This window comes from Falco peregrinus, chromosome 14 (assembly GCF_023634155.1).
Source record: "Falco peregrinus isolate bFalPer1 chromosome 14, bFalPer1.pri, whole genome shotgun sequence".
Classification (NCBI taxonomy): domain Eukaryota; kingdom Metazoa; phylum Chordata; class Aves; order Falconiformes; family Falconidae; genus Falco; species Falco peregrinus.
The window spans coordinates 6,156,326-6,183,910 of NC_073734.1; the positions used below are offsets into that span (position 1 = coordinate 6,156,326).

The following is a 27,585-nucleotide window of genomic DNA, read 5'->3' on the forward strand; positions in this document are numbered from 1 at the left end:
GGTTGCTTTTAATTTTTACATCCTTTGGCTTGTAATTTATATATGTGTATCAAGTAACAGCTGATATTGCTCCAAAGTGAAGATGCTACTCTGCTTATTAAGGGTTTTAAGCTATGCTAACTGCTTAGCCCTTGGGCGTTTCCTTTTCTGCATCCTCTGCTGTAACTGCTTATCTTATTAGGACCTATTTGTCTAAGTTGAGTGAGAAAACACAGGGTGAACACTTGCTGTTTGAAAATTCTTAACCAAGTATCTCAGGCTTCACACTTGCAAGGTGTTTGTGTAAAATACACATTTGGACTTCCTAGTTTCGCTGCGCAAATGTTGACTTTTTTCCACTATTTCTGTAGTTTCAGATGCAAAGAAAGGAGGAGCTCAGTTTTCTGTTTGAGTCTAATTATGCTGGAACTTAAAGAATACTATATAATATTTATTTGGGCCCAGAGAAGGCTGTCTACATATAATCTGTGACCAGGTTGAAACTGATATCAAGACAGTTATGCAGCCTAGAAAGCAGCAATTTGGGTAGATGTTAACAGAGCAACAGGAAACAAAGTTTAGAAAGGCAGTAAAGGATGGAGATTGGAAGCAATTAATTTCCTGTTCGCAATAATTCTAAAAAATACTGTGGTACCTTTCCTGGGTATAATATCACACTTCCCATACACTGTTGTTTCCATGGAGAAAACAGCTCCAAACGTGAACTTTGTGCCACTGCTTCTTGTATATTTAAGCAGGTTAATGATTTGATTATATTTATGTGCCACAACAGTTAGGCTGTGCTGTGTTTACATATATTTTAAGGAAGAGCTTGTTTACTCTCCAAATGGAACAGATGTCTCTGCAGATGGATCCTGCTAATTTATCTCCTTTTTATTTTCTTGTTTAATTTCTAGTCGTAATGTCAGGTTGTTTCATGAACTCTTTCTGAAGTCTTAGACTGCAGTAGTGGCAAGTGAGAATACATTTACAGACTTTTTTACAGCTATCCTATGCTGAAGTGTTGTGTTTCTGTGATTGTTCTCACTTCTTTCTATTGGCTCTGTGTCAATATGTGAATGTATTCAATGCTGTTGGAGAAAGAAAGTGGCATAATAGGTTTTGAAATACAGAAATTGGACTATAAAATGATTCTTGACTCTGTTAATAACACTAAAATGAAATGCACCAGCATTACAGTTCTGTATTTATATTTTTTTAAGTGTTATTCCTCTGAACAGAGTAACAGTTCAATTCATACAGTGTACTTTGTGGTTGAATATGGATTGGTGTTTCTTGGCTGGTAAGTTCGTTACATTTTTAATATTATTTTTCTTGTGCTCTGAATTTCTTCATGGAGAAAATACTGTAATTCAGTTTTTGCAGTATTGCCTGACTGCGTTGCAGTAGCATATATGCTACTGAAATGCACATTGCTCTTGGTGCACCCAAACAGAGTTGTGGAAAATAGCCAGCATGCATCAAAGCGATCACAGTCTTAGTTTCTTAATAAGTGATAATTGGCACCTCCGGAATATTTCTGCAATTTCTTACAATATTGCAGTGCAGGATAAAGTTAATATAAGACCTAGGTTCAGTGTTAATAAATCCAAATGTTATAATTGGTAAGGAAATCGATAATTTACGGACTTTACTGTCAGAGATGCATGATTCGTATTCTGACAAAGCAGTGCTGGCATCTTGCCAGGCAACTAAAATATTTTTAGGTTATGGTTTTGAACCTCTTCAGTAAACAAAATCGTTATTCTAGTAAAGTAGAAATCTAATAAAATAGACAATTCCATAACATTCCATAACAATATGAGGTTTGACATAGGGAAGCCAGAAAGATATTTTTGTTATGATTCTGTTCTGCCCCTTAATACAGGCCCCCTGTGAGACAGTAAATTATTCTTGCTGTTAACCTTCACCCGACTAGCTGAACACCGGAGGCTGAATCTGAAATCTACTTGTTCCTGGACAATTTTATTGTCTTCTATCAGGTAATATCTTAGATTAATTACATTGGTCTCAAAGCTGGGCTTTGTAGCCCTAGGGGATTCTTCTTTTATGAAAACAAAATCCCTAAGGTGAAAATCCTAAGGTATTTGTATTGCGGAAGCTGATAGAGAAACTTGAAAACTTGGTTTGGAATTCGAGAAAAAAGGCAAACTGTCCATCTGAAATATGAGAATACTGAATTTATTTCCCTCATAGATTTATTTTCTTACCATTAATAGGTATAAATGTACATTTAATTTCTAGAAAAGTAATGTGATCTACATGATGGAGGAACGGGAAGCAATGTTACCTAAGTACCTTGCATCTGTCATGCAGCAGGAATGCTTGCACTGGAACCTGGTTTCCAGATATAGCTGTTTCAAATCAAAGTTATCAGCATAGAATGTCAGATCAAATTCATCATAGACAGTAGAAAAATAAAACAGTGATCCTAGGTGAAATTCAACCCAGTCTTCAACGGTTTTCAGATCTCTTTTGTGCTGTAGAATGGCAACTCTGAAATACCTCCCCAAGGAATGAAATGCACAGTATTCTGCTTTTGCTGAAAGTTCGTATGCTCTTCCCAGCTTCTCTCAGTCAGTAAGATTGCATTCTGCAGTGTTGTCCAGCTGAGGTTCTCAAAGTGCTCCACGAGCATTAGTGAAACAACCTTCGCAAAGCCATAGCTGGGCACCAGCACCTCTTCTGCCATCAGCGCAGATGCGCGTTGGTTGACAGATTTGTCCAGTGTTGCAGAACTTACAATTCTCCATCGTGTCCTACTGTTGGGAACAGCTGCTCCTGGTCCCCCAAGAGCTGCCTGATGGAGGTTGTTTGACTTCTGTACAGCTGAGCAAAAGTCCAGTAATCTGCTGTCTAATAAAAGTCCAATTAATTCAAAATAAACACTGTAACACAATGACCACGATTTAGGAACATGTGAGGTTGTATAGTCATCTGTTGGGCATATTTAAGTAGCTGTAACATGGTTAATAATTGGTCACCTACTGCTGATTATATTTTTCATTAAGTGCAGAAGCACCTTATGTTTTAAATACATCTTTTATAATAAATGTCTCATAGGAGACCTGTATATAAATTAGCCTTTTTTGGCTAATTTAGAGCTTTGAAGTTTAGTTTGCAGCTATTACAAAGAGAGTGAAAACTACAGCAAAATTCTGTCAGTGTGCTGGGAAAAAGTTTTTTTGGCATTTTTGTTATGGCTGTTGCTTCTTCCAAATATGTTTGCAGCAAAAGTTTGCAGAAGATGGAAAGCAGTGATTTGGTAAGTCAATGGCTTCTCGAGCTTGCTGCCGGTGGTGGGCTTTACCAGGCAGCCAGGGTTTGATGCAGAGATCCTTGGTGCCGTCTTGGAGCTAGCTTAGATGTGCACACAAAGTAGAGGGTGCATCAAACAATTCACAGCTGGACTGCAGATATACTGGAAACTATGGAAAAATAACAAAATGTTGGCATTGCTGACCACAAATAATAACTGATCAGCATTAAACGTTAACTGGTCCGTGTGGAATGAGACATTTGTGTGGAATAAGAAAGCGTTGGCCTGCTAATGGGTTTGGAAGGTATTTTTGATATGCAGCAGGAGAAATGGGAGTGTAATGAAATTTTTAATGGGAATAGACCTTTTCATACTGACAATTCAAGACACACTGTACTCACTGGCGATTACCAGGAGCTAAGACATTTGGTTTTATGAAGATAGCGGCCGAAGGCTTTTAAAGGGTTGTGATCGCACCAAGCTAGGCGATAACAAATGCAATGTGATATCCCCGCTCCAAAGAGCTTACGGTCTCGGTCCTGCTGAGAAGAGCATTAACCCCAATGCCATGAAATGAGGGTGGCGGTGGTGGGAAGACCCGTGGTGAGGCTCCTGCTGCAGCCTGGTGCCTGGTGCTTGTCTCACGGACGGGAAAGAGTGTGCCCGACAGATCCAGCTACAGGCAGGGCGTTGCTGGGCTTTGCCTCTGCAAAGAGAAAGGGCCCGTTTTCACTTTCAGCACGGTTTCCACATTGCTCCCAGCTTCTCCTTCCATCTCTCCCTATAAAATCTCCTGCTTGGGTATCACTGTCTGAGGTAAGAGCTGCACTACGGCGTTGGGTCCTGCGCTAGAACCTAGTTTATAGTCTTCACTGCCTGTGCTCGTAGAAGGAGATGGAAGGGATGTTTCAGGAGATGCTGTGGGAGAGAAAAGAAACAGAATTAACCTGGGCTTGGATGCTGTTTGATAGAGCAGTGCCCAAATAAAATCAGCAAACCAGCCCATGAACCAAGGAGCAGGAGCCTGGGGGATGGGGCAGGGGGATTCAGCCCAAACTCAGGCACGTTCTGGCACAGGCTTCCGTCCTGGTGTGCGGTGAGGCACGGGGCGCGCTGGCAGGCAGGCACCAACTCTGCTCGGAATTTTGCACCACATGGCCCCAACGGCTTTTCAGTCCTTCCTCTCCTCAGAGGAGAGCTCAGCCTGCTAGCCACTATGCTTCCTTTTCAGAACACGGCATCTCTCTAGTCTCCCCTGCTGTAAGGTGGCTTAAAAAAAAATCAAAGCAAGCTAAAATATATGATGCCAAGATTTACATGGCTGAGAAACAGCAAAATGTGCTACAAGAGGTGTGTGATTGTAGCTGGCAGAATGAGACTGCATATGCGCAACACTGTGATTACATGGCAGCGGTTGTTAAATTGCAGCTTATGTTCTCTCTCTTTTTTTTTTTTTTTTTTTTTTTTTTTTTTTAATAGCATGGTCCATTTACTACTACAGCGGTAAATGCCTTAACTACTAGCCATTGCCTCGCAGCACTGCCCAGAGTGGTTGGAGACAGTCTTGTATTCAGGTCGTATTGTGTTCTGACAGCAAGCAAGACTTTACGTAGGGAAACTTTTGCCACTAATAACTGTGTGCTGCTTTGTGGTATTTCCCAGTGCTGTCCACGTTCATAGAAACACACTGTCACTGATCTTGCTTGCTTGCTTGCTTTTTTTTTTTTAAAAAAAAAACCTGTGATATTTAGTAGCATCTCAGAATCCCTCTGGATCATGCTATTGTGCAAATCTCAGCTTCTCTTTGGAAGCATGTAAAGGAGCCAGCAAGGGGGGCTATGAACTCTGATTCAAGTGTAATGCTTAAACTTATAAAAAAACCCCTTCAAGCTCTTTTTCTTAACTGCTTCTCCTAGCTAGTCCCTTCATTATGCTGACACTAATAGCATAAAAATGGACACTTACGGTCTGGAGCGGTGTGAATCACAGAGCTCATGTTGCTTGGGAGGACGTGTCCTGGCAGCGGTTCCAGGTTGAGGTTGGGTGGTCCTGACTGGTACTGGAGATCAATGGTGGTTCCTGGGAAGCGGAAGTGGGAAAAGACATCATTCTCTACATAGTTACCAAGAAGCCAGATCCTCTGGGCCAGATCTCTTTTTTTCAGAGAACATGGAAGACCTCTGTGGGTGGGGGTTAATGGTCTGGCTCGCCTTTGCTGCCTTCCTGCTCTGGCTGTCCTCTTTGCTCTCAGCCTTCCCACTGTCTAGGGACAACCTCCCGCTGTGTCTGGGTTTCAGCTAATATCCACCCACTGTTCATCTGTCTGTGGGTGTCCCAGTTACTGCTCTCATCAGGGTTTCCCATAAAGTTACAACTTCTGCATATTGCTAACAAAAAAATGTGTTGTCTTCTTGCAAACCGCATCAGTTTGGTAGGGTGCCTAAAAGTCAAGTGCCCCAGCGGTGTGAAGTACCACAGAGTGTACCCATTTCTATAAAACTGATCCTGGGTCAGATCTGGGGAGATGGGCTGGAAAGACATGGCTTGGGCTTTGGACTGGAGTGAGAAGGACCCATGTTCAAGCTACAGTTCAACCTGAGCCTTCACTTTGCTCCTCCCGAGACCATGTTCCCTCTACCATACGTCCTCCAGAGAAGGATGTAAGCCCAGACATGAAGACTTTTGAAATAAAATAACTTTGCTGTCCTTTCTCAGCGGGGTTTGTACCTCCCAGCAGCATCTCCTGCAGCAAGCTATCGATCCTGGCCACACCAAAGAGCTTCACGAACTGGACCTGCTCGATCATCTGCCAGGTGATGCTCTGCAGCGGGGGCAGCAGGAGAAGGATGTCGCTGAACCGGCCTCGGGAGTCGTACTGGCGATCGTTGATGTAGTCTTCTAGGTTGACTTGGACCTGGAAGCGCATGTTCTTCACCTTCCCGGGCTCGCTGAGGCCTTTGCAGTCTTGGAAGGGAAAAAAATGAAGTTAATTGCTAGCCTGTGCAACCAAGAAGCATTACCCTGTCAGTCAGGCTCTGCAGAGGGAAAAGAATGAGATGCCAGTGATCCTCTGACAATTATCTGTCAGAGTCTCCAAGTTTATCTGACAGATTAGGATGGGGCTGCTGCTACTTCATATCTCACATGGATCAGGGAAACAGTAAGGGGAATTTGAGGGGAAACAGAAACTTTAGTGGCTACTGCCACTAGTGAAGAGGATTTAGAAGCTGAACCATATTTATCCTCCCAAGGAAACAGCCTGGAATTTTTTGCTGAATACTTTGAGTCCCAACTACTGCCACTAACTCGGTGCAGGTTTAGTGCCTGTATGTTGTAATGACACCCGCTGCCGCATCAGAGTCTTGCCTGGGTGTCCTGTCTTTGACCACTGGTCCAGCTTTGCTTAAGCAAGTAAACGTGCACCCTGGGTAGGGCGAAGTGCCAGGTTTTGCAGCTTTCTGCTCCTGCCTCTTCTGCTGTCTAAACCCCAGATCTCTGGCTTACCAGACCACTCTTTTCAATGTCTACAAAGAATCCACAAGCACCACATTTTAGCCATCATCATGCCAAGGGATTAGATAAAGTGGTTAACCAATTATTGTATGTCAGCATGTAACTCTATAGCCATGCCTGCTTGTTAACATGAACAGATTTCACTTCTGTAGAGCTTCACATGTCTTCCTGTTAGATGAAATCACAGCACCTGTCAGAATGATCTAAAGCCTCACCGAGATACTGACCCACCAAGAAGGTCATTTGTCAAACTCAGTTTGGTGACAGCGCCCTTACTTGGGTTTACAGCAGGCTCCTTGTGAGCCAAAGTTCATGATGTTTATAAAACTCCCGTGTCCTGATTTCAAATGATCAAACACAGCAAAAAATAAGTAAGGGAAGATACTCTTATTTCGCTATGCTCATAAATTCCAAAGACGGAAGGGGATTTTGCTGGAGCTAGGATTGTTCTCCCATCTCCTCTCCAAGCTGCAGGGCCATGCACCCCAAAGGGACTGGGGTGCTGTGTGCCTGCTGTACGCGCGTGGAACAGGCGTGCTTGGGGGGAACCTGGGCTGAGACAGAAACCCCCGTGTTTGTGGAATGAGAATACAGCAAAGGTTCAAAACAAGTTTTTGTTTGCCACTGTGTGTTTCCCTGTTCCCGGTCCCGTGTGGCTCAGCCCTGCCCTCGGTCGGTGCTGGCTGCCAGCAGGATCCATTAACGGGCGTCCCCAGCATTTCTGGTTCTCTAACAGCCCTGCTCTCTGTGGGTTTTAATGCTGCTTTCTGAACCCCGATGGATGCTCCACACCACTGCTCAGTCGACTCACTTCACTTGTGCATAATTCAGTATAGGCATATACATCCTTGATTGTCATCTCCCTCTCAGACTGATGGGCTTTCCCGAAGCCAAGCTACAGAAGCGGCAAAACTCTAGGGTCTGCGGAGTCTTGCACATGGGTCTGGCTGGAGCTAATACTCGGTAAATAGTGAAGTGTTTGGTGATAGGTCACTTCCAACATGCCCTTGCTGCACTGCGAGGTGTTGCTCGTTACAGCAGAGACAGGGTGGAAGGTAGAGCTGCTGCCAAGGGGTTTTCCTGGTTGTTGGAGAGCCCTCAACTCCTTTACAAGCCCCGTGCTTGGCAATCGGGAAGGAAGCTTACCTGGATCAAAGAAGATGATGGCTTTAAGGCAAGCGTACTCATTGTCATCGATCTGGATGTCCCGCAAGGGCTTCACCAACTCGTCCAAGATTCTGGTGGCCACACGAGCAATTTCCAGTTCTGGGCAGTGCATGGGGATGATGAAGTCGTTTCCTGGTGAGACAAGAGAAATACGCCGTCAGAGTTTCGCTCTAGCTCTGTGGACAGGGTCTCATCCAGAAGTTACCCCCAGGCATGCTGCCAGATATTCCCAGTGCCCACGTGTAGCAGATTTCCAGATTTCATACCCAGACTTATGACTGAGAAACAAGCCGTGGATTTCATTCTTTGGTCCTTAATTAACTCATTTGCACATGTCGATGCACCCACACCATACACAAAGCCTGCTCCACGTTCTGCTCTGGTTTCCCCCCTGTTATACCTACCATCTGTTTGCCGGTGGTGCTGTATCTCTATTTTTGGTGGTTTGTTTTTGGTTTTTTTTTTTAAACAAAGTTCTCCCTCCCTCTTTTCTTTAAGGTGTGGCTTTCAAGGTCAGTATTCTCATTTTTCCAAGAATAATCACGCCTGTGTTCTTGGGGGCAGAGAGCTACAGGAAAAGGAAATACCTATTTGCACTGTAATTTTTAATAGGGCTTTCTGCTAAATTTTTAAGCACCAATACCCAAATACCTCATTGCCTCTGTCCTGGAAATTTCAGTTACAAACCCAAGACAATGCAGTTTGAGGTGGTATTTGAACATTGGGTGTTTTCTCAGCCACAATTTCAAAGCAGTAAGGGAACAGTTGTGAAAGTCCCCGTGAATTTGTCTGTTCCTTTTTACACTTTGGAGACCTCCTCCTGCACTTAGCCTCGAGCCAGACGTGCAGACCATGCCCAGGAGCGCAGGGAGGGTTTCAGGCAGGCAGGATACTTGGCAACGACTCGAGTGCACGAACTATAAAAGCAGGAATGTATTTCCCTACTTTACCTAATAACAGAAAATCGGTGTATGGTATGGAGCGCTTGGCCACCCCGAGGAGCAGGTGTTCCCCTGCGTGGGCTCTGAGCAAGGCAACCTGGAGATGGCACAGAAGAAAGAAATCGTATTATGTCGGAAAAGCACAGAACAGGACACTGAGCTGCTGTTTAGATCGAGCCAAATTTGGTGTTTGCTTAAATATGTCAGATCTACAGCTAAAGTACTATTAAAAGCTAGAATTTGTTAGTGTATCTTCACTTCTCCAAAGTGCTGCGTTCACGGCAAACTAAATAAAAAGTTTATTTAAAATAATAAACACGTTTTCAACTGAAAAAGCAAAGAAGGGCTTGAGTAATTTGAGTTCTTAGGAAATAAATAGCTTTTATATTCAACTATTGGGTACCAATAAAGGGAAACCCAGTATTTTTTTGACTGGGTCCTTGTGCAGACTGGAGTGAACAACTCTCTTATATTTTTAGGACTTTGACTACTTGACTTCTTTTTAAATGACCCCTTGTCCTTTAATTATTCTTCCTCTCTTGGTGGTGTATTGCTTTGCATAGGATGATCTATATGTTAATGTCAGGCTTTCCTTTTGAAAGGTATGGCTGGGAATTCTTATCGAAAGCGGTGGGTTTGCAGGGAAGGTGGTTGCATTTTACCTGGTCATCAAGTGGGAGCTCACAAAACGCTGGGATGTATTTTGCCCATTCAACCAGCACCAGAAGCTGCTGTTTCATGGATTCACACACATCATTGATGGTTGCAACCTTCTTCATAGCAATGTCTGTGCTGTGCACCGGGCTCAGTGATGAATACTGAAAGAGAAACAACCCGGTTACACTGGGACCAGATCAGCGCTGCTTTGTCATCCTCCATAGCAACAATTCGTTGGTAACATGGAGCCTTCACGGGCATTAACCTCACCGGGGCACTGATAAGGCATTTGCTGTTGCGGCTGCACGCTTGTTTGCTCAGCAGTGTATACCGTCCGATGTACAGCCCACGGTGGAGCCTCCACGAGGTGGTGCTCAGCCCCAACAGACACCCCTCCCTCCTCCGCCTCCTTCCCCACTCTCCGGGCTGGCTCCGAACAAAATCTGGGTGATATTCCTGGTTTAGCAGTAGCCAGCAGCACCGGGTCTCAGCTTCTCATCACTCGCTCACGCACCCAGCCCTTCTCCCCCAGGGTGCTGGCTGGGGCACGAAACACCCATTTCAATCTCTGAAGAGCTGCGTGGGGGGGGAGAGGGTTAAAACTTCCTATTTTTTGGAAAGGAAGTGGATGCATTGCTGCATGTAATACGCAACAGCTGGACCGTATGTTTCAGTGAAGAACGGATATTTGCATAAGAATTTAAAGGATGCACAGGGTGAAATTCATTGTGGAACATGAAATAAGAAAGCAATCAGCGTTCATTGAAGCCCAGCAATTGTATTAGCTCTATTCTTCTCTCCTAAAATTCTTGGTAAAAGAATTTGCAAGAAAAGATATAATTGACCGTGACAGGAACATTATGTCCTGAGCAGCACAGAGTATGCAGCAAGGAGGGATAAAATTCTGTGTGAAAGGCAATGAGTTTTTTAGGGGTGCAGTGAAAATTTAGGCTGCAGGCAGAGGGGACCTGGGGTCTGCAACAGCCCTCAGCCCGTGGAATTGCGGCTTTACACCTTCCACCCCAAAGGATGCATCTACTCCTTGCGGGACTTGTCATCTTGATAATGCACTGAGGGGCTTTGCTTTCTGCTTTTGGACACCTCTAATGCATTTTCTTCTCTGTGGCTTTGTGCAAAAGCCGTCCAAGGGCAGAAGAAGGTCCAGCCCTGGTTGGTTTAGTGGGCTCACAAGCCCATGTGGAACAGCTGAAGGACGGGTACTTGCTGGAGGGCTCTCCCCGCACTTCATACCTGCTGCGCCATGGCCTCGGCCTGAGTGAGCACGTTGATGGAGAGCGAGCCGTTGTCCTCGTAGCTGCTCCTGCGAATGCTGATCCTGTCACGCTCATTCTGCACGGCTGAAAGGAGAGCAAGCAGAAGCTCTGTTAGCAAGACCCTTCCTACACAGCCGATGGCTGCTGTTACTTGTGGTCCCCAAACAAGAGTGGATGGGGCTTCAGAGCCTGCAAGACCCTCCACTCTGGCTGGGTGCTGGAATAAGGTGAAACAGGCCCTGGGGAAAGGGAAAAGGCCAACAGAGAGGAAGAAGACTGAGCACAGGAGCAACAGAGGGAGATAGGTCTGTCAGAGCAGCCTCGGTGGTACATTAGCTGGTCCTAGTGGGTTTGAAGCAGCTCAGGGGATTTGGTGTCAACCCTTTCCACTTGGCAATGCACCCACGCTGCTGGAGTCCTGGCCTCCGATACCCTTTTTGCCATGTCTGTGCTGAGGACCACTCCTGAGCTCCCGGTACAGCAGGATGCTCGTGGGGTTGTGTCTCACCTTATGGCAGCACTGGCAAAGCCATCCTCTGATCCCACCTCAAAGCAGCCTTGAAGCGTCCCCTGCCCCTGAGGCATCGCAGCTGGTGGTCCCCCAGGGGACATCACCACCTCTCATGGGGAGCAGGAACAGTCACCTCATTAAGGCTCCAAGGAAAGGAAGCTTAAATTTGCCGATTCCCAATTAAAACTCCTTCCCTCAGCCTTGCCCGTCACACTGCAGGTCCCAAGGAGCCTGTAACCCTGGCAGCAATGCCAGCACACAGCTGGGGGAGCGCACCATGCCAGGTTTGTCTCCAGCTCTGCTGGCACCCTGCAGACCCCTGCTGCAAATCAGCTCTGAGCGTCCTGAGCTGTTAATGACAGTGATACAGCTCACCTTGGACGTACTATCGTGACCACAGCAAAGCAAGGATCAGCCCTGGTGTTTTTGCAAACAGAAAGCTATGGCCATGCCATGGTGAATTAAAAAAAAAAACCAACCAATCACTGAATTCTTGAGTCCCATTCCACCTTTCAAACCATCCTTTTCCCTGGAGCACAAGCCACACCTAGCCTCATGCTCCGTCAACCCTGCAAGTTGAACATAAGGGATTTACTGCACTTTGGCAGCTTATTTTTGCAACACAAGCTCCAAGAACTGACTCGCCTCCACTGCAGCCACCAAGTAAAATAACAGCGGAGGAAAAAAGCAGAATTTAGACTTAGTCCAACCTTGTTTGCAGTGTCAGTTTCTCCCCCAAGCCCTTTTGCCTCCATCCAGCAGCAAACAAGCCCACGTGGGGCTGGAGGAAGGAGCCCAACCGTAGAGGCAGCGTTCTGCTGGCAGCTCCCACATCTGCTTGGAAAGGCCATTGTCAGGTCCTTAAAGCATGGGGGGGTGGGAAGATGCAGCACATGGTGATAATGCAACATATCCCTCCTCCTTCATACAGCAATTCCAGGCTCCTTTTCATTTCAACCGCTTGGACGTGAAACAGCATAGTTCTGTCTCAAAAGTGGCCACTGGGGAAGATCTTTCCAGTAACCATTTTTTTGCAGAGTCAGCAAAATTGTTTCACCATCACTCTTTTGAGACTTTACCTGGCTGCTGGGCCTTGCTTTAGAGCAAGCATCACTCTCTGCACGGGGCACGTTTCCCTGAATTCCTGCAAAGGAGGAGAGGTGGGCACCGCTCCACACGTGGGGTGGGAAGGTGGGTGTTTGCCAGCTCACGTCCAACCACCGATCAATTTCTTAGCCAGCCTCTGATGAGAGGCCAACAAAGTGAAAGGGCAGAGAACAAGCAACAGTGACAAAAATCAATATCCCCCGTTATCGGCAGGAGCACAGTATTTATTTTTCAGGGTTTGGGGCTCAGCCTGGCTGTCAGCTGGGACCTGCTCCCCACTGAGCTGGGTGTGCTTGGGGGGCTGCTGGGGTTCAGCCACCAAAACCATTTTGCGACTCGGAGCCAACCTTGCCAGTAAGCGGCTGGATGGGTACATCGATTTGTAAAAGATGCAGCACACATACGTGTCGCTGAAGCCTTCCTAGGCTGTGGATACTGCATACAGGCAATTAGACATCTATTTAGAGAAAAAACAGCCACAGCCCTCGGGAGGCTCTGCTCACCTACCTTAGACAGCAGTGTACTTCACCCTACACGTGGCAGGGTGATGGAAGAGGCTGTTCCACTGGGGATCCCCACCAGTCTGGAGGTGGTTATAGAAGCCATAATCTATAATTAATCTTCAAAACAGATTAATCCATCATGGCTCTTTTTGGTACACCAGAAAGAGGAGCAGCAGCATCCAGCACCGAGTAGAACAAGCCAGCCCGAATTACATCCTTGGAGAGCCCCCACCCAACCTTCTATGCCTGGTTTCATACCAGATGCTCCCCGATATCGCTCCCTAGGGGGGATGGGGCCTTTTTTCTCCACTTAAAAGATACAAATTTTGCTTTCCCAGCTGAGTTACACATCTGATTTTACCTAAGTCCTACAAACCCAGGCAGACTCCTTTAAGAAGCCTCAGCCTGTTTTTCTCCAGGGCCCTTTTATGGGCCATATTTCAGTGCTTCCCTCACGCTCCGATAAGCTCAATCTTCAAGCGTAAGAGGATGGTACAGACCAACCTTCTCAAGGTGATTTGGGTGTTATCGCTGAAAGTACCCAAGATGTGATGGAATTAGATACAAAAGGCAGTTAATTTTTTACCTGCCACAAAATTAATCTATTACTGTGGGGTAATTATATTGCTATATTTATTGTGCTTGTAAAAGGGAAGGGATAGGTCACTCGTGGTGAGGCATCGGGAGTGCTGGAGGGGTGTGCACCGGGTGCTCTGGCTCAGGTGTAATCTTGGCTTAGCAGGAAATAAAACTCAGCAAACTTGCAGGAAGGACTAAAATCCCAGTGCTGGATCCCAGTGCCTCCCAGGGACTACTATGTCCAGTATGAGCCTGGCAAAAGCTTTGCTGCCTTTCCCCCACCCCCCCACCCCCTCTAATCCTGTCCTCTGCACAGTGTTCCAATTCCCGAAGCCAATAAACACCATGAAGGGCCACTGCAGCCCCACGGGAGGGGACATCAGTGGGAGCGAGTCCCCACGATGCTGCCGGCCAGGGACAGCACGGTCCCGATCTGGGCTTTCCCTTGGGGAAAGGGGCAAGAGGGCTAGATGTACCCGTGTCCCCCTCTGGGGAATTGTCCATGGCTACGGCATGTCCTGGCTGCGGGAAGCAGATGTGAAAACAAACATATTCTCCATCTGACGCAGAGGAGCCGACGGAGGGGGGTTGTTATTTGGCGCAAGCTTGGGCCCTTTTGCCGTGAGCACATCAAGGATGCCGGCAGCCGGGCAGGCTGCGGAGCACGCACGGGGGCTCTTGAGCAAACAGCGGTGTGTTTGTGGGATTGCAACAAACCCGTGTTTCCCAAACATTTTGTCCTTGCTGCCTTGCCACATAGGTACAGAGCCGGTGGTGAGGAATCTCCAGGGAGTCCAACAAATACAGGCACAGGCGCTGACTGCAAGGGGACAGGAGCAAACCAGTAACTTTCCACAGTAACTGCAGAGGTTAAAGGCCTGCCTACATGGGAATTACCATTCCCATTATTACTCCATACAAACATCTTCATTCAATGCCAATGGAGTTAGAAATGTGTTAATAAATGGCACAAGGAGAGAGCAGGAGGAGGGAGGTGCTGGCAGTCCCCAGCGGTCACAGTGTTTCTGTCTTCACCGATTTACTCCTCCTGCTCCCTGATTAACTTACATGCGCAAATATTTTTTTTCCCCGAGCTACCTCTGATACTGTAGGTGTGGTGTATTTTATTTGCAAATAAATCCCAATGGTGCACGCACATTTAATCCTTTCACAGGCTTTTGGCTTCACTGGCTATCGTAAAGTGGGGAAGAACCTTTATCTTTTCCATAATCTTTGCAATAAGCCGCAGTCCCAGACTTCTGAAAGCTAGCAGAAGAGATGTGCAAAGAAAAGGTACGAAACAAGGTAGAGGTCCCGTGAAACACTAATAAAACTGTCCTATAAACCTGCCCAGTTTAACAAAAATAAATAAAAAATAGCCTCAAATCTTCCCACTGTGTTGTGGCAGTAAGCGATACAATACTTCTTTTTAGTTCTGCATAAAACTAAGGGAGTTCCTGTACATTCATAAATTACTTTAAAGGGGATGAGAGGTTAAACATTAACCCCTCTTTTTTCCACCAGCACACTGAATCCTGACAGTGCAGTGCTGGCATTTCAAAAGGCTTCCAGGTTTTCAGACACTCAACTCCATGTGAGCAGATGACCTGGCTCACTTGAAAAAAATCACACCCTGCTAATTTATTCAAGGTTAAATATGATCTCAGTAAGATGCTAAAAATAGTATCCTGCTGTTTTCTTTGGGCGTTTAAGTATCTGGTGCACACATCCACCGATGCTATAGTGACCAAAAACCTGTCTGGTAACGTTGTGCTAAACAACAGAAATCGAACCTTCTCTGGTGCAAAGGCAGAAAATCGGAGCAAAGAGTCAGAAAAGCACCAAACCACCCAGTGGTACAGTCCCAGCCTCAACCACAAAACAAGAATAAAAGCATGAATCTCTGGTACAGATCTCAAAACCTGATTATAGTGGTGTTTCAGAGGACAATAAGAGGTTTGCATTCAAGCAAGACTTTTCCTCTCCCCTTACCCCAACTTTGCTGATTGCTTACTTGTAGTTAAAATGAATTATTGATACCAAAAATGTAATTGGGATAGGAGTGTTTCTGAATGAGCTAATTTCTAGGAAATCTGGGGGCTGGACTTTCCACAAGACTCGAGTTTTGGCCCTTTCTTGCTCTCACTGGCATCAATGGAACCTGGATCCCACCTCAATGCACAAGCCTGGAAGCACAGGGCTCGTGTGTGGGACAGTCCTGGTCCTTTCCGAAAGCAGGATCCAATTCAGAGTGTAAAACAAGACAATCTAAAGGACCCCACTGATGCTTTTCTCAACAACCTCTTCCCAGCTGCCCCAAACCCCTTGTGCTCCCAGGACCAGCCTGTGCTGAGACCCTCGCCCAGCACTTACTATAGACAGTCTTTTTAAAGCTAACCCGGGTTTTTGCATCATACGGCTTTTTCTTTAGACAGACATTTCCCTTCTACAAGGCTAGATAATACAGCTCCTCACTATTTCTTATCCACAAGAATTGTTTCCAAAGAAACAATTGAAAAATGGAAAGAAAAATAAAGATCCAAATGTGCCATATTATGTCTTACAACACAGGAAGATTGGGGGGGGGGGGGAAGCCAAAAAAAAAAAAAATCACACTAGATCCAAAATTCCGGTTTATCAGTTAGTTTTGCTGGGGAACAGCAAGTTCTCCAAGGCTGCACACACGCCTGTCAGCAGTGGGTCAGTGGGGCGGTGGCAGAGGGGACCATCGAGGGTGACACAACCCTGCTACACCCCCCACCCCCCCAGGTGCACTGTCACAGGCAGGCTGGGAAAAGGATCGTTCCCAGTTTCTTCCCCTCGGCTGTGAATAAACAATGCTGTTACCACACCCTGGAAAGTCTGATTGCTATTACATGGGCTGGCTGAGAAGTGGTGTGCCAGAGAAAGCGTGTCAAACTCCTGCGTGCCAGGGCTGGGACGAGGGGACACGGCGAGTGTGGGTGTCACAGCTGTGATCTCCCGACACAAATTGGCACGTGCCACCAAAAGATTTTGTACAAACGTTGTATCCTCCTAATACTGCTCTGTTCCAAGACATGGCTTCTCTTTTCCCCTAATACTTCACAATACTGTTTAATATTAATCTAGAACCACCCTAAAGCAAATAGCTACGTTCTTTTTGTGCACACAATTGTGCAAGAAAATTTCTTTCACAGTCCTGCACACATGCCTTGGATATAACTCTGGTCAGCTAAGCTAATTTCTGCAAAGCAGTTGCTCAAGATGCTTTAAACCCTTCCTTACCAAACACACGAGCGGTTTGTGAGCACACAACCTGACTGTGCACTCATAAAAGAGTTTCAAAGAATGTGACTATGTGGAACTTGAGTCATCTGCCATCGAGCTGCAATCAATAATGACAGCATGAGCCAAGGTTTTATAACTTTTACCATAAAACCAATAAAAATCATGCTTCAGCTCAAAGAATGGAGCTGATAACCAGATTTCAGCCTTTCCAAGCTTGCTGCATTGGCAGTTGGCTTTATCCTCATCTACAGCTGACCAGGCTGGCTTCAGGTTGGCCTTCATCAATTTGAGGGCTATTTCCGCGCACACACACACACACACACACACACACCCCATCTGCTATATTTACTACATTTCTCCTAAATTAAACTGGCAGGCATTTTTGCTACATCCGTGACTTATGCTAAATTTCAAGACACCCTTGTTCTCCAGGAAAACATATGGTCAGAAGGTGGGAGAGGTTTCTTCATCACCAGTGAAACCTTACGAATTACCAGAAATCGGTGACAAATTTCCCCTTGGTTTCAGTGGGACCATGATTTCACCCCTTGGGTAGGGGCTGTTTAACTCAGCGGTGTGGAAAGAAACTCTCAAGTTCTTTTCCAGCTCCCTCATCCTTTAGGTGTCAGTGGGCTGGAAATCGGCACAAATGAAGCATGAAGAGCATTGAAACCATCAGCCAACTACCTGCACATCAGGGATGTACCATCTGCTGTGGGCTGGGCCCCCACTTTACTAAGCACTCAGTGTACACATGCAGCCTCTGCCCAGAAAGCTTGGAGTAAATAAAGTAGTATCACCTACGCTCTCCCACTACACAAACACTGAACGAGCAGAGATCAGAAATGCTACCATAGGTCTCAGACTTGCCCGGGGAAGCTGGTGGTAGGGAGGTAAGGCACGGGTTAACAGAAGTGGGTTTTCTCTTGCTTCGCATTAGGCACTGTAACACTTGGTATGTCCTTCAGTGCGTCGGATCGGAAGGACGCTTTCTGATGCTCCCTGGTACCCAACCGCTCTACAGCACTCCACCTCCCCCTTACCACAGCCAACGCGCAGTGCACCAAGAGGCACCAGCCAACACTGGATTGACCCTCCAGCATCAGTGCTGACAGTGGCTTTATAGCTGTGCTACAGCCACCACGAGGGCAGCACTGCCGAAGGGTCTGACTCAGGTCCCAGCTCTGGGGACACAGGAGCCAGCTGCCTCTGGGAACGCTGCCTGGAGCAGCTCTGGCACCGTAAGGCACCACGTTCAGGCTCTACCTCGCCCGAAGGGCTGCACCCAGCTACATGAGCACCAGCCAGGTCAACCACCAAGCACTACCCTGCAGCACCCAGCTGTGGGCTTTTTTGGGATGGAGGATGGCAGGTCCTCACTGAGATGGTCACAGCTGCGGTTAGGAGTTGCACTAGCAGGTATGCAGCAAGGGAACTGCTGTTGTGAAGCACTTAGAGACCAAATGAACCCTGAGGAAGCCCATCCCTCTCCCAGTATAAAAATATCCCAGAGAGACCAGCTGCCCAGGATGGGTGAATACTGTCACAGGCTCTCGCTGAAACTGTCATCTGATAAGGTGGGAAACAGGGGGTTCAGGGGCAACAACAAGGAATATCTCCCTGTGACACATGAACATCATCTTTCCAGGCCAGTGCTGCCACTGCTCTCCACTGTGCTCTGCAGTAGTAGTGCAAGAGGCATGAGCAGGCAGTTCTGAAATGTCCCTTTGCACCTACCTTCTTTCTTCATGCCAGCTCTGAAGCACTTCTTCAGCCTGCAGTACCTGCACTGGTTCCTCTTGTCTTTGTCTATCACACACTGTCGGCTGAACCTGGGAGAGGATGGGAAATAAAAGATGGAGCAACCAGCCTGGCATCTGCAACCCACTCACCCCGAGCAGCTCCACATAGAGTCCCAAACCCCACCGAGCTGTGCACTGAGTGAACTTAGAGAAGAGCCAAAGGTTTGCAAGAAACGGCTTGAATCAGCGTTGGCTTGGCCCGGTTCCTCACCATCCCCACTGCTGCTCCTGCCGGCTGGGAGCACGGCGATTTCAGACCACCCACCCTGGAGGACTGCGATGGTTTTGGCTGTGAAAGCACGGCTGTGACTCAAGTTGTGCTGGTGTACGAACCTCATCTCCCACTTTCAGACAGTTATTAGGTGTTTGGTGTCTAGGCTTGTTTAATCCCACTTGCTGGCACTGTCCTGCTTTGTATAGAATATTTACATTATGGACCACAAGCGCTTTTGTGTCTGCAGCCTAGTTTTGAGGCATGTGGCCTCCTAATTCCTGTTCATTTCAGTGGGGGATTTAGGAGTCTATGTGCTGTTCAAGGGGTGGCCAACGTAGCCTTGGCAGCCCTTGCCATGTTGCGTGAAGTGAGGGAAGAAGAATCTGCCATGCAGAGAGAAGACAACGTGGGCTGCTCCTGAACCATCATCAAGTTGTAAAAGCTGAGACACTTTCCCAGACTGGTAAAAAGCCAAAGGTAGAAAGGCCTAAAGACTTCCCAAGGAATTCACGTCTGTGATAAACAGCAGAACTTGAGCTGGGCTAAGCACAGCGCGGCTCACCAAATAAGGATTTGCAGGCAAGCGAGCATTTGCCATTCGCTTGGCTTCGGTGCTGCAGACCTTCCCTGAGCTGCCAAATATCACAGAGATTCATGGATTCCTGGGGAGGGGCAACAACTCCATTCCCAGGAGACCGACAGCTGAAACTGCAAAGAAACCAGTAGTAGATGTCGCTGCCTCCTGCTGGGATTCCACAGTTCCTGGGGTGGGCACTGCTGTCACCCCCAGTTTCTTTCATGGCTGGTGCCTCCTGGAGTGATAAGGACCCCAGGAGCATTTTGAAAGAGAGGGCGCCTCACGTTCTAAAAAACTTGAAATGCTTTTAAAGGAGGAAGAGCTCTGGAACAGAAAGAAAACTTCCAGTTTTAACTAGAGATGAAGGGCTTGAGTGTATTCAGGGGATTTTCTCCCCTTCCTCCTGTTCTAAAATAAACTTCATTTTTCTGAGGTCAACCAAGATAGCTGCTTTATAATTTATAGCCTCCTCCTGGTAAAAACTTCTCTCAAAGGTATACCTGTGTGCCAAAGTGGATGTGAATCATCTCTGGTCCATACTCAGCTCTCAGAATGATTGTAAAATCATCAACTGTACGTCAGCGTACTTAGTTTAATGTACGGTGGGGGGGTGGAGGCTTTGGAGGTGACAGGCTCTTGGATGCCTGTTGCTTTTTACCAGGAAAATCAAGAAAGACTGTGTTGGAGAAGAAATCTCTGGAGCTTTCATCCTTTGCCACCTCGGCTTTCCCTTGTTGGGCTGTGATAAGGTCTTGGTGTCACTCTGCACCCGCTATCTGTACTTACACGTTACACACGCCGTTAAACCTCAGGTCTGTAAGTTTCCCTTGATTTACAGCATGGGGAAAGCAGTGCTGGTGAACTCACCGAAGAGATTGCTCAGTGCCACAAAAGATGTCAGGGTCCAAGATGAAATAGGACTTATTTTACTCCTTAGCTCCCCATCCTCCAGCCATAAACTAAATGGCAATATTCCCATTAGCATTCCCAGCATGGTAACTTGGCATTTGGATAGAGGATAAAGGCCTTGTGGTACAACCTGATCTCCACCCCAAATTATTTACAGCATCAATAAATTGTATGTATTTATTGCAGAAAGAGCAGGTACCTGCAGGAATAGACATGGTTCTTGCGGACACTCCTCCTGAAGAAGCCTTTGCAGCCGTCGCAGCTGGATGCCCCGTAGTGTTTGCCGGTCGCCCGGTCCCCGCAGATGGAGCACAGGGAACTGATGCCATTGGTGAGCAGGTTGGTGTTTGCTGATTCGGCTGCGATGGCATCTGAGGGCAGAGAACAGGGACCGTTAGACCCCTCTGTGATGGAAACCAGCATCAGCTGACAGCCAGTTGCTTTTTCCAAGTGAAGCATGTGCTGAGTCAGCCCCCCCCCCCCCCCAACATGTGTACACACAGTATGTGTTGTTGGTAAAGCCTCCAGACTGATTCTGGTGCTTCTCCCAACACCAACCGAGAGTAACTCGGTTGCTCGGCTGCTGGTGTTGGTGTTCTGCTTTGCTTCAGGGAACAGAGAGATTTCAAGCTGTGCAACCCAACATGCTCGTGAGAATTTAACAATTACCACTACTTCTTCTGGCAGGTGCAGGGAAACCTTACCTGGATGTGAGATACGTGCTTCTGAGGGATGGGGAGCCACCTCCTCAGACACCTGGAGAACATGGTTCAAAGCTGGTGCCCACAGAAGACAATGGAAAGAACAACATTAACTTTAATGAATGGGAAGCAGAGAAGAGACAGCAGAGGCAGCAAGGATGAAGTGCCTGCACGGGGCAGAGGTGCTGGAGAGAAAAGGCTGCTCTGGAGAGCTCCTCTGCGGGGAAGACAGAGACAGCAGCTCCCACAGGGGTCACTTTAGTTCTTCTGCGTCTGGCTCCTGCTCTGAACTGCCCTCTGAATACCCATTGCTTTCCACTGGAAAGCAATAGAGGGGTGCAGGAAGATCAACCTTCTAAATTAGGGACCTAAAATTAGGTCATATGAATGCCCTCTGTCATGTCCTCTGTTTGCACCCACTCATTTGGGGCAGGAATAGCTCTGCCCCTGCCCTGCCTGGGCTGTGTGTATACACTGCTGAAAACTCCCCTTTAAACTTCTCCCTCGGCCTTAACCACCAGACTCGCTGCCCTCTTAATCCTCCTAATTTGAGGCACAGCTTGGGGAAAAAAAGAGGGAAAAAAAAAAAAAAAAAAAAAGACACTTGAGAAGACGCAGATGACGGTGTTTACATCTTGCCGAGAGGAGGAATGTTTGTGGAGTCTGTCCTGACCTGGGCACTGACTGCAGGACGGTGTCGTGAATTGAATTGACCACCCCTCCGGGAGCGTGTTCTTCACCCGGGGAGTGACCTCGTGCTTGAGCGACCCCGGCAAAGTCCCTGGGACGAGACAGCTCCTGCCTCGCCAAAGGGACGGGTGGGATGGCCACGGCTCGGCTGCTGCTGCATTGAGCGAAGGCAAATCCTAGAGAAAGTTACTGAAAGGGGAGGAGTTGGCCTCTGATCCAGGCAGACTAGAGAAAGTTTTCTACATATAACGCATAAAAATAGCTTTGGGTAATCAACACACAACACGCATATATACAGGGGGAGGGAGAGAGCAGGCTATTTTTGCGTATGAATACACATCAAAAATTTATAGCGAAAATATTTACTATGCAATGAAAATTGTAATCAAAAGCCAAATAAAAAAAGGCCAATAAAGCTTTAGTTTTTCAAGAACTGGAAAGCTTTTTAGCTAAGACTAAGACATTTTTAGCTAAAGCTTCACAAATGCAAAGGTCAGACTTCCTTTCATTCCCTCAAAAGACCCTTTTGATATATATCTCAATTTCTAACATATGGATGAATAAATAAATAGGTTGTAGCAAGATAGGAGCAACACAACAAGGAAGAATGACAATATCAAAATCATTCTTAGGTCATAATGACAGGAATTGAGATTTACCTGTTCCCAAAATCCATGTAAGATGCTCCCAGCTCTGACATCTGTCAGTAAGTGGCACTTGGCTCCTTTGGGAACATTGTCTGCATCAAAGGGGCTTAATGGCAGTTTACATTGATTTTTAGGTTTTTTACAATGCTGCTTCATTTCATTTTGCTTGATAACTCAGTATTAAACAAACTGTACTAGAATATTCCTTTGAGAGTAACCGTACTGCTAAACATTCATGCATCTGTTGCTCCATCTATTTTTCTGAAGGAACATATGACCATAAACAAACGCACTGATTGTGCTGGATTCTATTTAAAAAACTACACAACAAAAAGATAAAAAGGCCAATTTTCTCTTTGCTCCACTCACACTTTCTTTACTGACTTCAGAGGAATCAAGCCAAGGTCATACAGTCTGGGTCTCCAGCAAACCAGCATCCTTCAACTGGGTCCAGATTGCAAAATGTTCCTGATGCTGGAAAACTTTTACTCACCAGAGGAAACTTTTTTCCCTTATGTGAATAGGACATAGGAGGAGCTGCTTTCTGGTATAAGGAAGAAATTAATAATCTGGCCTTAAACCAAGCATTACTGGAGGAAGGACCATCAGCACTGAGCATGTGATGGCCCATGTAATCAGCAAACCAAATTTTGCCTCACTTGTACCCATGAAAACACAGACAAGCCCATGGGCTACGGCTGAGTTAGGTGGCTCTGCGTTAGGGCAGGTACGAAGCTAAGAGCTGTTAGGTGGCCACATGTCCTTTTCAGCTTGGTTGAGAATGTGAACAGAAATAATAATAATAATAAAAAAGGAACCCTAAGCCAGTATACACGTTAATTATGATGATAAATTTTAATTACAAAATCCTGGCTGTCACCAAGTAATGACGAGTTCCAGATGAGAATTAGCTCAGAGAAGAGCAAAGGCACAAATGATATCATGTGCATCAGAAGACTGTTTCGATGTGGCTTTCAAACCCACCCAGTATTTGGGGAAATATCTGGGTTTTCCCTGGAATGATCATTGCTAGGAAAGGCAGAGGAACTCCAGGATCCCTGCCAGGACAGTCGCCTGCCTGTGAATGAGGCTGAGAGCTTCACTCAACATGTTGTGCCTCTCTAGAGGGGTTGCCACCTGGAGCTCAGCACCGCACTGAGATGTGCTGGAGGGCTGCTAGGGTGGATGTGGTCAGAGCCCAGCTGGCTCACGACAGCTGACACGAGCTCACGTCTGTCCTCACCGCCCCGGAGAGAGATGCTCAGGGGCATGTATTGTTATAGACACTCATCACTGTGGTGTAACAGAACAGTTCCCGAGCTGTGCCATGGGGCCTCCGAAATTTCTCCTGGAGAGGTGCAGCTGACTATGTTCTCCAAGAAGACACCATAACTCATCTTGACCTTGTGTGGGTCCCAGGCTGAGCTGAAGACCCATAGCTCTGGCCAGACCCCTCACTGGAACCATCCCAGACGTTCACTGGCAGAAAAATCTGAAGTTTCAAGCATCTTTTGTGAGTTATAGATCAGCAGCGTGCAGCAGCCTGCCTAGCACCGGTGAAAGTATCGCCGTGGCTTCACCAGCTTTGGGGTCAACCAAATGCATAGAAATTTTCGTTACTTGCTGCCTCCATATGTAAGGTATTACCTAACCAGGCCAAAATGAAGATGCCAGATTTTACAGTGATAAGAAGTTACAGTGAGGATGGTCTCAGCGAGGATGCTGCTGGGGAATGGTATCTGGCTTCCACTCAAAGGTGGAGCTCTGCACCAGACGTGACCACTGCAGACCTCTTTGCTGCTTTTCCTTTCAGTTATGTTCCTGGCTACACCTCCTCCAGATGCACATTGTGTAGGAGAATTACCTTGCAATACTTTCTGGAATGGCTTTTGCTTTTACCTACCCAGAAATCCAAGCCGGTCTCAGCACACATGATTTACAGCTAACAAATCCCTTAATTACATGTGCTGTGCTAGACTGTAGAGAGATCATAAACAGGGGTTTAGGGCACGCACACACGGTCAGACTTGGTGGCCAAAGCCAGAATTGTGAAACCTGTGCATACAGGCGTAGGGCTGGGTGGGGGCTAGCCCTGGAGCCCTGGCCATGTGCAGGTCAGCCACTTTCTACCTCAGCTTTTAGCAAATAGAGGGGGAGGTTCTGAGATCTAAAACATCGTTTTGATTTCACGTTCCCAAATCCTACAGTAGCAATGACGAAGAGGCCGCAGCTCCTCGCGAGCACGGGTGCAGCTGGAGGGATGGTCAGGCCCTGCCAACCCCCCCGATGGTCTGGTGACGGTTGCGTTGGGTTGGACTGCAGCGGGGCTGGGAAAGGCATTTCGGCAGCCAAAGTCCCAGGGATCAGCGTGGCATTTGAGTGCTGAGGCAGGAGAAGGACCCACCACCGTGGGAGAAAGCGTTCGCTGACACCCGGCTAAAGAACTAGTGCAGTCTTTCAATAATGCTCCATATTTTAAGCAAAATGACAACTCTGACAAGAGCGCGAGGAAATCTGTATTAACAGCACATAAAACCCGAGTGAGAACATGGCTTGTAATGCCAGCCAAGGTAAAGGAAACAAGTTTGTACAGAACGGGAAAATTCCTGCAGTTACAACACGTGTTTTATGAAGGAAAGCAGGATTAACATCGATTTTTGTTCATTTCCTTTTGCTGTTCTTCCTGTTTAAAACAGGCAATTGTTTATACTCCTTCTCCGCTCCCATAATAGATTATATTCCTTATTTTGAATTAGTTTCAAAATATTCAGAAAATTATGGGCTACTTAGGGTTGGAAAGTCAAAATATGTATCTAGGCAAATCTCGAAACGGTAGCAGCTTCCTGGAACAGAAAGCTTAGCACCGGCAGTGCTTCGCATCGTTAACCAGCCCAAAATCTTGATGAAATAATATTCCAAAGGAGGAGACAGTTGCTTTCAAGAATGCATGACCTTGTTTAAAAGTATTCTGATTTTCACTTCTAAAATTGTTCAGATTCTAAGAAACAGTCCTGAATCCATTAAAATAAATATTGCTCCCCTTCCTGTTCCTGTTTATAGAAGGCAGAACTGCCATTACATTTAGGAGGTGAAATAATCTTGCATAATGGGAAAGATATGGCTTAAAACAATCCATTATATTTTTTAAAATACCTAAAATGAGATTATGTCTTGATTTTAACAATTTTTAAAGAATTTCTGAAACTAGAGAGGATCTGTGTGAACTGTTATTTTGAGATACCTATGGGAACTGAACTCAGTTGGTTAGCAATATAGATCCACGTATGGATGTTTCAGGTCTTTTTTGAAGATATTTTTACAAACTGTAGAAGAGGACACTTACCCAAGACAAACAAGTTAATTTCAAAACAGCTAGTTCCCAAGAGAACCGGTTACTCATTAACAGCTAGTCAAATAACACAATACTGATCTAGCTAGACTTCAGAAAAAAACTCAACCTGTCAGTTCCACTGCATGAAACAACAGAGAGTCCCAAACAGGTTTTGGTAGTTAAATTGCAAAATTATATTGAATTTTGAGGAAATTTGTACCACTCTAAAAAGTAAAAAAAAGAAATAAAAATCTTGTTATTCAGCAGCAAGTGACAAAGAGAAACATCTGTGTTAAATAACATTTCTGGAGGAGGATGGCAGATGGAAACCTTTCTGCAAGAATAAGAAATAAGATCCAGTCTATCTGGAGCTGGCAAAAAAAAATAATATATTGAAAGTCCTTTACTTGGGGACAGACAGAGCTTTTCTTGAAGTCAGCTTTAAATTCTAATTTACTAGGGCCTTTTAACTTTGTCTCCTGACATCCCTCCATGTTCCACAATAATAAGTGTAATCGTTTTATATTGTAGACGATAGCCCTAACTGAAATTCTGATTTCTTTTGAGGAGACAGCTAATGAGCAAACATGAGACCCTGAAAATCCCATCTTAATTTCACTAAGCTTCTTAACAAATTACATTAAATGCTGCCAAAACTCTCCGAAGGCATTGCTAACGTTGGCATCTCCTCTAGTTACACGATCGGTTTTATGCTATGTGACTAAAACGTCCTTAATTTCTCACACAGTGAACAGTTAATTTCACAGAGCAGCGTTCGCTTTACGTCAGAGTACTTTTGACTACCCAAACCCTAAGTACCAGGTGATACGCTTTATTTCTGTGAGCAAAGTGGAAGCCTTTGCCTATAAACACTCACGCCTCGCCAAGTTCTTTGTGTGCTGTAAAGGCTTTTAGACCATCTTGGTAGCCAGAAAAAAAATATAAGGCAAGTAATGATCTGGATATTGCTTCTCAATCCAAGTACCTGGAGCAAGTTAGATTGGACACTTGGTGTATTGTCCGAGCAATAGACAAATGCTATTTCAGGCGGCATTTTTTTCCCCAAGGATTAAATATGAATTTACATCATATATGGGAATGAAACACACATTTTATGGAAGAAATGACAATAATAAATCCTCTCATAAGTCATACAGGGGGACAAACCCATGGTGGGCCACAAAGAGCTCTACCAACACTTGCTACACGTTGTGAGCTCTTCAGGATGCGACGCTCAGCCCACCGAGGAAAAGAGTAAATGAAAACAGCACTGGCACGAGCAGGGGTCCCGTTGCAGCCCCAACGTAACTGCAGATGCAACAGATGTTGACAGGTCAGCCGCTTAAATATTACCCCTGCCACCCTTTGCCCCACACCTCCTACCTGCCTTTCCTAGGTGTTCAGCTTCAGAACAAAGGTGGCGGAGGTAAATCAAGAGGAAACGAACAGAAATCTCACCGGTGTTACTGGGGAGCACCCGAAGGTTGTCAAATTCCAGCATGGTATAAGAGGAGTCCAAGGAATCGACGTAATCTGGCATATCCATGTCCATGATGGACTGACAAAGCTTCATTATTACTTTTCAACAGCAAGGGAAGCGGCAAAAAACAGCCCTGCTGTCAATCACGGCCAAGGTTTCCTCGGCAAAGAGAGACACCCCAGCCCTGGCAATGACAAATCATTACCCAGCTGCGCCGCTGTCCCCTCCCCGCGCCGGCAGAGAGGGGACGAAGCTGTGCCCTCCCGGCACCCAGTCCCCTCCCTTCCCGGGGTGCATCTCTGCTCTCTCGGTCCTGATAATGTGATGTAGATAAGGCCTAGACTCAAACGACTCAGATCGTATCCTTGGGTCGATACAGCCTGCTTTATGGCTGCTCCTACACAAACATTTTGAGAAGGGTTGCCAAGAGGCGTGCGCGCACATGCGCCACCC

General features: G+C 46.3%; 1 protein-coding gene across 4 annotated transcripts; it reads right to left on the bottom strand.

Moving 5' to 3' along the window:
- Positions 1 to 2,165: 2,165 nt before the first annotated feature.
- On the bottom strand, positions 2,166 to 27,323 carry LOC101912489 (hepatocyte nuclear factor 4-beta-like). 4 transcript variants are annotated; one of them, XM_027779393.2, is made up of 11 exons: positions 27,036 to 27,323; positions 20,988 to 21,059; positions 20,483 to 20,654; positions 18,519 to 18,613; positions 10,789 to 10,895; positions 9,543 to 9,698; positions 8,890 to 8,977; positions 7,919 to 8,071; positions 5,987 to 6,223; positions 5,225 to 5,338; positions 2,166 to 3,965 (listed from the first exon to the last, which is right to left on the bottom strand). In XM_027779393.2, exons 1-11 carry the CDS (start codon positions 27,223 to 27,225, stop codon positions 3,901 to 3,903), a joined length of 1,449 nt encoding a protein of 482 aa, XP_027635194.2. In that variant the 5' UTR covers positions 27,226 to 27,323; the 3' UTR covers positions 2,166 to 3,900. The 4 variants fall into 4 exon arrangements, with proteins under 4 accessions (XP_027635194.2, XP_027635196.1, XP_055674450.1 ...); XM_027779395.2 differs by having other exon boundaries at positions 2,166 to 4,177; XM_055818475.1 differs by having other exon boundaries at positions 2,166 to 4,177; positions 27,111 to 27,322.
- Positions 27,324 to 27,585: the final 262 nt, after the last annotated feature.

Excerpts from the sequence above, each read along its gene's own strand:
- LOC101912489 (XM_027779395.2), bottom strand. The coding sequence starts at position 27,225 with ATGAAGCTTTGTCAGTCCATCATGGACATGGATATGCCAGATTACGTC. Across the intron at positions 8,072-8,889 it reads CACCGATTTTCTGTTATTAG|GAAACGACTTCATCATCCCC; the intron begins GTAAAGTAGGGA and ends TTGTCTCACCAG. Across the intron at positions 6,224-7,918 it reads CATCATCTTCTTTGATCCAG|ACTGCAAAGGCCTCAGCGAG; the intron begins GTAAGCTTCCTT and ends TTCCCTTCCAAG.